General features: G+C 38.8%; 2 protein-coding genes across 3 annotated transcripts; both read left to right on the forward strand.

Moving 5' to 3' along the window:
- Window positions 1-1271: 1271 nt before the first annotated feature.
- LOC125593189 lies at window positions 1272-12731 on the forward strand. 2 transcript variants are annotated; one of them, XM_048769440.1, is made up of 5 exons: window positions 1272-4468; window positions 4559-6835; window positions 6907-8034; window positions 8123-8231; window positions 8314-12731. In XM_048769440.1, the coding sequence occupies exons 3-5, from the start codon at window positions 7622-7624 to the stop codon at window positions 8938-8940; spliced, it is 1149 nt and encodes a 382-aa protein (XP_048625397.1). In that variant the 5' UTR covers window positions 1272-4468; window positions 4559-6835; window positions 6907-7621; the 3' UTR covers window positions 8941-12731. The 2 variants fall into 2 exon arrangements, with proteins under 2 accessions (XP_048625397.1, XP_048625398.1); XM_048769441.1 differs by having other exon boundaries at window positions 4559-8034.
- Window positions 5978-7456, forward strand: LOC106393135. Its single transcript, XM_048767848.1, has 4 exons — window positions 5978-6835; window positions 6907-7164; window positions 7237-7386; window positions 7445-7456. Exons 1-4 carry the CDS (start codon window positions 5978-5980, stop codon window positions 7454-7456), a joined length of 1278 nt encoding a protein of 425 aa, XP_048623805.1.
- Window positions 12732-14565: the final 1834 nt, after the last annotated feature.

Genomic DNA, 14565 nt, shown 5'->3' on the forward strand with positions numbered 1-14565 from the left:
ATCGATTCCTCTTCCGCTCCACATCCTGCACAACATATATCCCCTTGTATTCCTCGCGCTTTCAGATTCTTCTTCACTGCTATACACTCTGTAACTATTTGCCATAGAAAATGTTTCATCTTTGGGAGACACCGTATTTTCCAGCAGAACGCCTTCAATGCATCAACTGTAGGTCCAAACACTAAAAGTGGTCTTTCCCTATCTGGGTAGACCTGTTCTATATGATATCCTGATTTAACCGTATACTTCCCATTATTTGTGAAATGCCAGCCATCCCTGTCTACCATATGAGTTCTACTCAGTGGTATGCTTTCTATGATTTTCACATCCTGGGGATCCATCAAAGCCCGAAGTGCCTGGGAGTTCCAGGTTCGCGAAGTAGAATCAATAATAGAATCCACTGTAAGGTCTGGGTATAAATTGTGTTGATTTTTATTTGCTGGTCTCGGGCGAGTGGTTGGGAGCCATGGGTCATTCCATACAGATATAGATGATCCTGATCCCACCCGTTTAATTAGTCCTTTGCTAACCAGAGATCTAGCATAAACAATACTCCGCCAGCCATATGACGGAGAATAGGATTTGGGATTTAAAGTTTAGGTTTTAGGTTTAGGGTATAGATTTTAGATTTTTTTTAGTTTTAGATTTTGCAGACGGCGCTAACTTCGGTGTTGTTTTTTTCAGCCATTTTTTTTAAAAAAATTTATTACATTTTTTTTAACTCATACATGACACTTTGGTTGGTTATAAAGGCTGAGGTGAATTTAATAATTCACCTTAGGGATGAACCTAAGTATTGTTCATGTCATATCACATGTCAAAGAGAAACAATATTTGGGTTCACTCCTATGGTGAATTGTTAAATTCATCTCACTTTTTATAGCCAACCAAGTGCCATGTAAGATTAGTTAAAAAAGTAATTTTTTTAAAAAAAAAATGGCTTAGAAAAAACAACACCGACGTTAATGTTGTCTGCAAAACCCGAAGCTCTAAAAATCTAAAATTTAAGCCCTAAACTTAAATTCTCAAATCCTAAACCATAAACCGAAAACTCTAAACCTTAAATCCTAAACCAAAAACCTGAAACCCTAAATCCTAAACTCTAAACCCCAAATCCTAAACCCTAAACCCAAAACTCTAAAACATAAACCCTAAATCCTAAACTATAAACCCTAAATCCTAAACTCTAAACCCTAAACCCAAAAGCTCTAAACTCTATACCCCAAATCCTAAATCCTAAACCCAAAAGCTCTAAACTATAAACCCTAAACCATCAATCCTAAACCCTAAATTCTAAACCTTAAATCCTAAATCCGAACCCTAATCAAGTGATGGGTTTAGAGTTTAGGATTTCTTGTTTAGGATTTAGGGTTAGAGTTTAAGATTTAGGGTTTATTGAAGCACCCTAACCCGGACACTTGATCCAGTGAGGTTCCTCAGGTTCGGCCATGGCTTGACCAGGCCGACCAGTAAGTTTTTAAGGTCTGATTATTCTTAAGTCAAATTCAGACAATTCTGAGATTCATAAGATATAGCCTATATGCGTTTTATTAAAGTCAATATTCTGAAAGATAAACTGATTTCTTTATTTATATCACAAAGGATTCGATACAATTGTTAAGTTTGCACTATAGGCTATTACAATGTTAGATCCTAAATCAGTCTCCCCAACCACCCATCCATCCGCGGCCTCGAGTCTTCACGGCTAAGCCAAGTCCTTCCCACGATCACCATCTTGTCGTGAAACCAACAAAACATAAGTATCTATCCGATAACTTAATCAGTCAGTTTCTAAGCATGCAACAATGAACAGTTCTTTCTAAGTTCAACCCGAAAATCCCCTTAGTATAATCCGACTTATCCAGTCGTTTAACCAGATCGTTCAAGTTCAGTTTGCGGATCTAGAACAAACTGTCTTACTCACTGAACCATCCGGATCGGCTATAACCCGATCAAGCCAAACGGCCATGATCTGTGATCTATCGGATCCAACACTTAGGCATCAGATCGCATGATCGGACCGGCTCTGAGCCATGATCCCTTACCCGGTCCTAAGACCAAGACACTCGATCGTTCATACAGAAGAAAGAAGAAACGATCAAGTAAGGTTGAAGGACGAAACCGGTTTAGGCCAATCTGCCATAGCCCCGTTCGGATCCACCCAAAGGCCATGACGATGGCTTATCCAGTCAATACTTTAGACGTGCGCGCCGGAGTTCCATTCGCAGTCTGCTTCGCTTTCTCCCTTAGATCCACCATGTTTGGATCGTTCTTCCAGCAATCACGGCTGGATCGCCTTCTGGACTTGATTCCGATCAAGTCTTCTCTTCAGATCGCGTAAGTCTCTCTCTTTCTCTTTCAGATGCCTTTGTTTCTGATCGAGTTTTGGTGTTTTCCTTAAGAAAATCCATGTCCAAAAACGACCCCAAGGCCCCATATTCATAGAAACTCGGCAAGGAACGGTTATAGGGCGAAAGGGTGCATTTTCCAACCGCTTGGGCTGTTATCTGTACGCGCCCCTTCGGCAAGAAACCGACTCCAACTGCTTGGCACATTTCCCATACGCGTAAGGCTTATTCGGACCAGTCCAGCTCCGCACCTGATCCGACCAACTACTGGTAACCACCCCGAACTCGTCCAACTGGCCCAACCGCCGAACACTCCTCCCAGCTGAGTTGAGCTACCCGACAGTTGGTCCAGCTGGTTGAGCTCAGTCTTCTAGCTGATCGAGCTGATCTAGCTTAAGTTAGCTCGTCCAGCTTACAGCTTGACCAGTTCTCTAGCTCACCCAGCTCGGCCAGCTTGTTACAGTCTTGCTTAGCTCGGTCCAGCTCCTTTTCTTCATTTTTCTCCCTTTTCTTAGCTAAGTCCGGATCATTACTCGGACTTAACCCTTTGTTCAGACCATGGAACACTTGCCTTTTAAGTCTTTCGACCGGTTTGCACGTCCCCTCGTTCCATGGCCCGTCCCAACGATCCTTAGCAAGGATCGGGGATGCTACATTTATGGTTTAGAGTTTTTGGTTTAGGGTTTAGGATTTTGGGTTTAGAGTTTAGGATTTAGAATTTAGGGTTTAGGATTTGGGGTTTAAAGTTTAGGTTTTAGGTGTAGGGTTTATATTTTAAATTTTTAGAGTTTTGGGTTTTGCATACGGCATTAACGTCGGTGTTGTTTTTTCTGCCATTTATTTTTTAATTTTATTACTTTTTTTTAATTAGTCCTACATTGCACTTTGGTTGGTTATAAAAAATGACGTGAATTTAACCATTCACTTTAGGGTTGAACCTAAGTTTTGTTCGTCGAAGAGCTTTTTAGTCAAAGTTTAAAATAAACATAATTGCAGTTTACCTAAAATAGAGATAAGAAAAACATAAATAATGAAACCCTTTGACAAAAAAAGAAAACATAAATAGTGGATAATAATTAAAATTTTATTGAATTAAAGCATATAGTACAGTCTTTCTCCTAGCTTCTAAGTTTTACTTTGATAGAATTGAAAATGATAATTATAGAGATGTCTGACAAAGAAATATAAGACCATATACACTAATATGAACATATAATCTTTCATGTGACAATGATTTAACCAAGGAATCACTTGAACTTAAAGACAAAATATTTTTCTTCTGTTTCGAAACACAGACAAATTATTCTTCACGTCTTATTTCTTAGTCCATAGCTCTTTCTCGTTTGTAGACATCTCTATCATTTTCAAGTCTGTCTGTCAAATCCAAAATCAGCTGAGAAAGTATATTTTCTGCCAAAATGACAAAAGGATAAGTTGTTAAAAATAAGACAAAAAGAGAGATTCATTAGTTCATGAACGATTTATTTGTTCATGGCGTACATCATGTCCTCATCCGTACTATGATATATATCACTGGAAAACTTGCTCATATATACATGCATCTTCATCTACCTTTTCATTCTTCTTTTGCACATTCAAAACCTCTAGAGCTATTAGAAGAACGTGCTTCTTTGATTCAGCATGTATAAGTTTTCTCCCGACTTAGAAGATGGATACACTGGTCTCTTCAATACCACTACATATGAAAAAAATGAATACATGAGAAGTGATATCTGCTTGTGTAATTTAAGATTAGCATTGGCTTAGAATTAATTACCTTATAAGAAGCTTCTTGATCTTTACGCAAACTTAACAGTTCCCAAAAGCGCAGCTGCAATCCACATTGCTAAGACTTTCATTACATAAAAAAGTAAGTCCAAGACAAAAGAAAAACTTTGCAGTTTCAGGGTTTGAAATAAGCTAATACTAAAAACTGGTTCTTGTTCACGGTTGGTGGGTAAAAACTGTGAGTGTCAAAGTCTTGTACTCAGACATATGTGGTTGATGTTGATCATGTTGGTTTCTCAAAACTAAGCTTGAAAAGTTAATGAAGATTTTAAGAAGGATACCAACAATGATACTGGAGAAAGGCGGTGAACCGAAATAAGGTCCTGAGGCAGGTAGCCAAAACTCATTTCTTATTGCATGTGATTCAAATACAAAGACATGAAATCAGTAAAAATAAAACACTAAAATAGAAAGCATTGCAGGTTAAGGGAAAATAATGATCTGAGTGGTGGTACCGCAACATGACAATAATGATGGGAGACAACATATGGGATAATGGTTGTAACGATTACAAAAAACTTGTAAATAGTAATAAAATAGCTCACATAAAGAGAATCGGAGTACTTGAAGGAATTTTTTGATGAGCAAGAGTAAAGACAGAGTTAGTGTTGAAGTGTTCTTGTAGCTCAACATACGCTTTTCCAACCTATGTCAAAATGTATCTCATGTCTTTTAGAAAAAAATTATTAAAGGATAAGCACCTACCTTGCTACTTTGGGTTCTCCATTTTTCAATCATCAAGGATTGAGAAGGTACACAGTTCGACTTATTAGGTTAAAAATGTAACCTATGAGATTTTTTTTCTCTATAACAATGAATCATAGGGTTTTCTTGGTGGAAATTACCTTTGCAATACAACCATCTCCGGCTGCAGAAAGAGACACTCTTTTCATCTATCTTGCTCATATTCTCTGGCACCCAGTGTAGAACCGTCGATGCAGAACCAGCCGGTGAACCGATCGTTTACTCGCACTTTTTTCCATGAGCTAAAGAAACCCTTTCCAATGTAGAGAAAAATTTATATTTGAGATATCTGATTAAATGTGCATCCAGCGGGAGCTCAAACTTCCACAACAACTGGCGTCTTTTAAAGCACATATTGCTATACAAGCGGGAGCTCAAACTTCCACAACAACTGGCTTTTCTTAAAGCACGTACTGCTATACACAATTAGGGCATGAAACATAATAAGAAAAGCGAAATTACCTATAATGATTCAAATGATACATATAATGACTACTAATGCATAAACTTTTTTAATTACTGTACTAAATCACATGGGTAACCAAAATACAAAAAAACCAGCATTCCTTTGAGTATTAACGAAACTGCCATTGAATTAATTTATAATATTAATTGACTAATATTTTCTAAAAAAGCAAAACCCCTTTGTCGACACTTCTTCTCCTTCCTAATCTCAGTTTTCCTTTTCTCCACATTGAACCTCCATCTCCGACAACCTCATCTCAGTTGCAGTCGCCTTGCGTTTCGTTACTTCTTCTCTAAGCCGGCGTCGTCCCTGCACACGATGAACCCTAACTCCAAACCCTAACTCCAATTTGGCTTCGTCACATCCGCCTCAAAATCATAGAAAATTGAAACTGTAAGTGCTAAATATATTCATTTCTTAACATATTTTCTTTGATTCCCTGTTAAATTTCAATAACCCTAATTTCCAATTTTATTTCTGACAAATTGAAAACTGGTTCTGTTTTTTTTTTCTTTTCAAAACCCTAATTATCAGATTGAAAATCGATTTGTCTTTTCTAATTTCTAATTTCTCTGTGTATAATCTGGATGAATGATATTTATTAAGTTTGTTCTTGTTTTTTTTTAAGGGAATGGCCTCATCTTCGGGGACCAAGAAGTATCCTCCGCGGCTTTACGAGATTGGTAAAACGCCTATTCAATCTCGGAGCATGAACCACAATTGTTTTCTGTCCAACCTTCAAGTAATGAAAGAGTCTGTTGGCGAAGACGTTTGGCTTGAGTTAAGAGAATCAGCTGTAGGCGTGATTATCAAGCTGAAGGAGTTGGAGTACACTTGGTCTGCAAAACATGTTCATTATTTTCTGGTGAATCAATTGGCGATTCAGTGCAGTCATGAAGTTTGGTCTTTGATAGAAGACCAGCCATTGAGGTTCTCTCTGTATGAGTTTGAAGATATTACAGGGTTAAATTGTGATCCCTTTGACACACAAGAACAATGGGATGTGGCTCATGAAGACTTTTGGGTGGAGATGAAAGTTCCAATTTCTGAAGGACCCAAGTTGAATGAACTTCAAGCCCTTTTTCCGATCATCAGAAATTGGCCTAGAGAGAAGCGTGTAATGGTTGGCTTGTTGTGTCTAGTATCCATTGGCATATTTGGCATTTCAAGCAATAGTAGAATACCTCTGCATTTGGCGAAAAGGGTGATGGATCCAGCAGCTTTCGAGCGCCATCCATGGGGTCGTCCAGCATTTACCAGCCTTGTGGATTCTATTAAAGTGGTGACATACGAAGAAAAGAAGAGTTACACACTACATGGCTGTGTTCATGTATTGCTTATTTGGATATACGAGTCTGTGCCAGGTTTAGGAGAGATATATGGGCATCGGATAGAGGAAGCTGAGGTTCTGCTTCTGTCATGGCATGGTTCTCGTCAGCGTATCAACTTCCCAAACTTCTGTGCACAAGAAAAGAAAAAATATCAGAAGGTATGATTATTTTCTTTGCAATTATTTTTCTTATTTTTTTTACTTAATTAGTGTTGTACTTTACAATGCAGATTCGTGTAAGGCATATGATTGTAAAAGCAATGGAGGATAGATATCCGAAATGGGGCGAAGATAAACCGCCTGATGATTTGGATAACATGATAGTTGACATCCTCAATGATCAGCTAAACGACAAGTTTTGGGATGTAGTGCCACTTACCAAGTGCCGGAAGAGAAAAAATCAAGTCAGTGCACCTAGTGTTCCCGAAAGAGTGGATACGAGCCCCTCCACAAAACGAAGGAAGGAGAAAGAAACTGCACCAGAAATGGTATGTATCACATGTTATTGAACATTTTTGTTTTGTTAGTATCTAAACTTTTTTGGTTTGTGAGTTTTGAAGGAAGAATCTCATACTGATATGCCCATCAACAACAGCATCATACAAAAGTTGGTTGAGGCTGTTAACAACTTGCCTGGAAGAGTAGAAACCATGGATGTTAGTGTAGCTGAAAGGGTTACTAAGACATTGGAAGCTTCTGTACAAGCTCAGGTGGAAGCTAGAATGGCTTTATTTGAGACTGAGATGAAGAACAAAATGGCCATATTAGAGGAAGACATAAATGTTCTTAAAGGGAAGGATGAAGAAAAAGTTACATCCAATGCCGGCAACTCCAAAGCACATGAAGACGACGACACTTGTAGCAACACGATGGTATGTTTATACTATCATCTACTGTTTTTTTTATACAAAATATTAACTGATTTTTTATACTTGACAGTCCTGGATGGTTCAGACAAAAAAAGGTTCAGTTGATGGTTTACCAATACAACGTGTCGTAAAAAAGGAGAAGATGATTAACAAGACGATGCTAGGGAAAAAAGTGAAGATAGAGAAACCCTTTTCTATCCCACAGCTAAATGACCAATCCATTTCTACAGAGGATTGGGAAAATCATCTAAAATGGCAGAAAAGTGTAAAGTGTAGACTGGCGCTGGAAGCACTAGCTTCAAGTTTGGAGGAGCCTACACGCAAAAGAAAAACTAAGCTGACAAAGACTCAAGTTTTTCCATACGTAAGGAATTCAACAGTGAAGCGTATCGTATCTGGTAAAACGGTCTCCAAGGAATCTTATGACCCATTAGCTAAGGTGGCTCCAGAGAAATTGAAGAAAGTATTGGACTTCATTAAGTCTGATCTGTAAGTTTCCTCTCTTCCATCCTACCTTGTTCTTTCTTAATTGTCTTATGAGATCCCTGGTCTTATTCTTTGTTTTTCTTCTTTGTAGGGAAGATGCTGAGTCTGGTTATGGAGATAGAAGTGCAAGATTTTATTTGACCTTGTTGCTACCAAGAGAAGCTTGGCCAACACAGAATTATGGCTGGTTGCATGACTCTGTAAGTTTATGTTTGTGATTTGTTTGGCTCAGTGTCCATTATGAATAAATCCATTCTGATTGTGGTCTTTGTAATGTAACAGCACATGGCTGCAGCAATGCATATGTTTCACAGACGCTCCATGCAATCCCAGTCTCCATATTATTCTCCTCGAATTGCATTCCTTGACCGCTGGTTTGTGAACTCATGGGTTAACGACTACAAAAAGTATGATGAGACAAATGAGTTGCCAGAATATTTTAGCATGGCTTTTAATGGAGAATACCCAGCTGAATTTGTCACGGGTAAGAAGTGGCTTAAAGATGTTGACTCTCTCTTCCTCTGCCACCATGTCAACGGCGACCACTGGGTTGCTCTTCATATCGATCTGCAGAAGGAGGTAATACATGTTTATGATAGCATTCGAACTTGGGTGCCTGATAAGAAGATGCAAGAGGAGTGCATGCCGTTTACGAAAATGCTTCCTGCATTGCTTAACAAGATGGTCGATCCTAAGTTGAGAACAAAGCCTGACAAGCAGTTCACCTACTGTAGGTACAAGAAGATCCCCCAAAATGAAGACCCAGGAGATTGCGGCCTGTACACTCTGAAATACATTGAATGTTTAGCTCTGGGGTATAATTTTGTAGGCTTAAGTGATCAGATCATACCAGCAATGCGATTGAAGATGGCTGCAGAGATTTATGATGAGGTGGCTATGGAGGATTAGGAAGTATAACTTGTAGTCTGTTGTTTTTTTTCTCGGATGTATAACTGTAGGTTTTTACTTATTTTTGGATGGTATTTTCTTGTTCTCGGATGTGTAATTTGGATGTTTAACGTTGATGGTTACTTTGTTTAATTATGGCTCGTCTCTTTCACATTTTCAGCTCACTACTAATTCTGGAAAAAGACAAACTAAATCAACCATAATATAATGACAAAAGTCTCAAACTAAATCGAAAACTTATCACTTAAGAGGACATGTTGTAGAATTATGACCACTCTGGTTACAAATTCGACATGTGTGTTCCTTCTGTGGCCGCTTCTTAATTGCAACTTTCTCCAAAATGGATTTATGTCTTGATTTTTTTGGCCTCCCCGGTGGTTTGCGGACCTCGGGTGGTAAACATATCCTCTTGGCAAGCGCTTCTGGAATTGGAAGGACGTCATCTTTGGGCATAACAGCTGTGTAGTACGCATTGTACAGGTATTGCTTCCGATAGTAATGATGACAAAGTGATATACACGACATCTTTCTAGCTTCCGCAGCAGCTATAGCATGAGCACATGGTAGCTTCTCCAAATCAAATCTACGGCAAGAACATTTCTTCTCGGTCAGGTTTACAATCAGAAGCGTTCCTTTGTATTTCCCTTGCAAAAATGTTCCATCAACCACGACAACCTTCCTCATATATGGAAATCCAGCAATGCTAGCGCCGAATGCAAGGAATAAGTACTTAAATCTGTTGTTTGTATCAACTTCCAGTCGAGTTAAAGTCCCTGGATTTGACATTCTAATCATGTGCAGGTAAGTAGGTGATTCCTCATATCCACTCTCTGCTGAACCCATTACGAGATCTCTAGCAACTATAAGTGTACGATGAGATTTCCAGTAATCCATCTGCAATAAACAATAAACAGTAACCTATTTAAAAGGAAGTAAAGGCTGGAGAAGAGACTATATTTGAAGCACAAGTTTATTCAACCTTGATTCCGAAGCTCATGTTCATAGCACTAGAAACATGACGTGGCAAAATTGATGGATCAACCCCACCAATATAGTCTCTGTACAAGAGTCCAAGAATCTCGAGAGTAGCTTGTCGGGAACGAGATGAACGTTCTGTTATGGAGCAGGTATGTTCATCTACAAATACTCGGACTGTAAACTTGAAAGAGTTACCTACTGGTGTAGCTCTTAGCTTCCATGTACATCCTTTTAGCCAACATTTTACAAAGAGCAGTGTCCGCGTTGATGCAATGACATCAAAATCAAACTTGTGGACAACTGAACATATCTTCAGACGTGTCTCCAATGCATCTTTTGAATCGTAATTCTGCCCCACGTCAAATATGAATGAGCGCAAATCGGACATACTCATTGGAGAGTCTCTTTCTTCTCTCTTTCTTGCATAAATCAGCTTTGTAGTCGATCCATGAACCTCTTCTACATGGTTTGGTTGAAGCCCGTATGTAGTAAAGTTTTCATCATCAGATGTTGCTCCATCAGAATCATCGCAATAATCGAATCGATCAACCTCTTCGTCCGTATCTTCTTCGTCTTCAGACAACGAGTCATCTCCATGTATGGGTTGTTTCTGATCTTCACCAGCTCCTTCTCCAGCAATTTTTTTTCAATTTAAACTCCACACATAGCCGAACGTTCTCGACTTTGCAAACACCCAAGAATGCATGAAACTGCCTATCGTTTCCTATTTTCACAGGTGGTGTGTTGATGCTTTGATTGTGTAGATTCTGCTTCGGAAAAAGGTACCTCAGTTCCAAGTCGTTTTCTGCAAAATCAACTCCATAATCCTCAAATATAATTTTCACAAAGTCCTCAAATCGAGTGTCATCATTCGCAGCAACTATTATGCTACCTCGATCATTGTCTACTTCAAATAACCACTTAGTTTTTTCAACTTTCCACTTCCCAGAGACGAGAATCATGTGATCCATTATTCTCCTATCAATATGAATTAAAAGATACCGTTGTAGATCCCCATGAAAGTGGACCCAAAATTTATGAATCAGAGGTAACAAGAAGAAGAAGACGACAGAGAACGTATAACCTAATTGGAAACGTGGTGTAATCTGATTCTTAACTTAAACCAACTTTTAAAACTGTTTTAACCGGAGGTTTAAATTAATTTAAACCAAAAACAAATTGATTCCAACCAAAATTAAAAATTCATTTAAACCAAAAATAATCTAAACTGAACCAAGTTATACCAAACCGAAATCTTAGTGAATTTAACCAGAAATTCGAGTGGATAAGTCTGCTACAATAAGTGTGTCTTAATCTGGTAATTAAAATTTGATTTAAAAGTCTGCCGTCAAAGATGACAATTTTAAAAATCTGCCACCAAATGAATATAAAAGTCGACCAGAAATTTAAATCGGATAAACATATCTTTCATAAAAATTTATGTCTATTACTCTTAAAAAGTCGGTTGAAGGTAATTTTAAATCGGTCTAAAAAATCTAACTAATACGATATAAAACTGCCAATTTTAAAAAATCTGTCACTTCATTCGATAGACTAAAACAAATAAATCTATTGATGACATTAAATCGGACAGATAAATCTTCCTTCTTTAAAAAATCTGTTGTAACTTAAAAGTCTGCTACCAAATACACGGCATATATAAATTTAACAGCAGGTTTAATTAACAGATTTATATCACAATAGATTTGTTTTTATGTCAAATAAATCTGCCGACGAATTTTTTTTCAAAATTTAAATGGCAATTTTGTAATATACCTTTCTACTCACAATTGTAAAAAAGGACATTTTCGACCATAAAAATATTTTAGTAATTTTGAATTTTTAAGATTTATTCTAGTAATAACTCAAGTAATTTGACTCGTTTTAGTAAACTTCCCGTAAGAAAATTGTAACGACCCGATTTCAGTCTCGGAATTTGTTAGCCGGGTAAGGCCATATCTATTCCCGAAGGCCCAATCGAAAAAGTCCAATATATGAACTATAAAACCCATTTCCCAATCAGAAGTTAAGAGAGAGAGAAGAAGAAGAAGTGAAAGAGAGAGAGAGAAAGAGAGAAAGAAAGATGGGAACAACTGCATGTTGCCACCAGGAGTCCTCGCCAGAGCCACCACACGCCAGGACGTCGTCAAGCTCGGCATCACCATCAACCGCAGCACAAAGTAACCGGAAACCGCCATGTTTTAAGTTAAGTTTCGTTACGTTTAGTAATTGTCGATAACTTCCTAACTGTTGGGAATTTCGTGCATGTAAGACCACCATTGTGTTCCTCTCGCCGAGACGAACCCGTAGCCACAGACCACGCCACGATCGGAGTCCGGACGAATCCGTACGCACCGTCCAAAGTTTCGCTGTCCGCGTGCGTTTCGTACACGCGCCGCCGCCGGGAATCGCCTCCGCCGTTGCCCGCCGCCGTCCTCCGCCGGCCAACTTTCCGGTAAGACGCTGCCGCTCTCTGCCGTCGCCGCCTGTGACCGACACCGGTGACTCGCCGGTAACTCGGTCAACTCGGCCGAGTCAACTCGGTTGACTCGGTAAACCGGTTGGTTGACTGGTTTGACCGGTTTAAATTGATTTTGGTTTGGTTAGGATAAACTGGTCGGTTTAATCAAATCGATTTCTGGTCAAAACTTGATCGGGTTGACTTTGATCAGCGGGTTGACTTTTCCGCAAACCTCGACCAGTTCCGTTTTTGACTGTTCGAAAGGCGTTCTGACTCAGAATTTCGATCTGATTTCAGATATGGAGTCTATTTGAGCAGCTGGAGTTCATAGACACTACTTTTCTATTGCTAAGGTGAGGGTCTACTCCTGAACTTCTCGTACACGGCTTAGGACCTCGAATATGTATAATTTATTTCTAATGTGTTTCGTCTGTGTGAAATCGAGTCTGTCATTGCTTGTTTAGTTTTTAGGTTCTTTGCTTAAACCGGAACTAGGGGGTTAGAGGATTCAACATTGATTGTTTCACTTAATGTAAATTCTTAGCTATGATTGTTTTTGTTTGGAGACGGATACAGAGACGGACTTCTGTATGCCGGATTGTATGGAGGTTACGGCCAACTTTAGTCGACCGGTTGAGCTGTAGCCTGGTGTGTGTCGATAAATCGTCTACGGGCGGTGTCCGAGCACTATCTCGAGCTGTGTTATGTTTTTGGCCTGTTAGTGGGCGGCGAGTGTGCACCTCGCTAGGACCATTGTTTGTTGTTTGGGTACTTTAGGTACTGTGCTTGACATGCATTGGAATTAAATTATATTTATTCGGAGTGCTATGTCCAGGTCCATGGACTACGGGGTAGCATCCCATACCTCACTGAGCGATTCCCCTGTCGCTCACCCCTCACTCTTCCCCTTTTCAAGTGAGACAAACAAGTATGTGATATTTGGACGGACTTGGTGCTACTGGACTTTTCTTTCAGATTTTATTTGGGTTTGGGTGAGTGTTATTGGGTTTATGGGCTTTTACATTACGGGATATTGTTGGTGGCCCGTCGTCCTTAGTAAGAAGGAGACGGGTGTCACATTGTTGTATGATGATGAGTTGGGGGTGACACGCTGTCCTCCATATAGGAGGTGACGGGTGTCACAAAAATATCCAGTTAGGTTAATAAGAACTGAAGATTGAACAGATAAAGATCACTGTTACCTGAACTCCATGATGGGGTTGTGTAACAACATTAGGAACCAAACAGCTCGTACACCTGACAATTTTACCAAAGGGAACCTAAATCAGTAGCATATGTTTTTGAAAAACATAGGTATGCTATTCTTCAACGGAGGTTTTCGATTGTGGTTGGAAGGCAGATTCACAAAGCGATTTATATAGGTGGAAAAACAAAGGGATGTAGAATGATACCATCTCTCTTTGAAAAAAGGAGTAAAAAAAAACAGAACTGAATGATCTAGAGTGGGTCCACATTATTACACCGTAACAGTGAGTTGCAGAGAGTGATGAACTTCCAGATGGAAACGATGAGGGTGATGGAGGAGTCACTGCTTGACTGTGACGACCAAGCTAGGACTGGAAGTATTGTGGACTGTTGCTAGAACGGGTATTTGGAAGTTTCTAAAGCCCAATATAATTGACCCAATATAATTCTGTGTTAAGTAACAGATTGTATCATGTGGCGATTATAGCCTTATGTAGGCTTGAACATTTTAACCTTGGACCCGAAGACCCGAACCGGAAACGATCCAAAAATATCCGATCCGGAATCGGACCGAAAATTTACAAATATCTTTTGGGTCTAAGTTTTTTTACCCGAAAGAACCGGAACCGAAAAGGAACCGACCCGAATAGACCCGGACCCGAAAAGAACCGACCCGAATAGACCAGACCCGATAAGAACCGATTTGTATCCGACTTAAAAACATGTATATCTAAAACTATGATGTTTTTGTGTTCTATTTTATATATATTATTTTATGATTTAGTTGAAATATCTTTTGTTAACAACATTTGTTATTATTTTTTAACATTTTTAAAGTAATATAAAGCTTTAAAATGTAAAATTTAGAGTTTTAAAATGTTTTATTTTAATTATTAATAGTTTCATTTAAGTTGTTTTGTAAAATTTTAGATATATATGACAAATATTCAACTAAAGTTGATGGAATTGGGTATATCATG

The sequence above is a fragment of the Brassica napus genome, chromosome C9 (assembly GCF_020379485.1).
Source record: "Brassica napus cultivar Da-Ae chromosome C9, Da-Ae, whole genome shotgun sequence".
NCBI lineage: Eukaryota > Viridiplantae > Streptophyta > Magnoliopsida > Brassicales > Brassicaceae > Brassica > Brassica napus.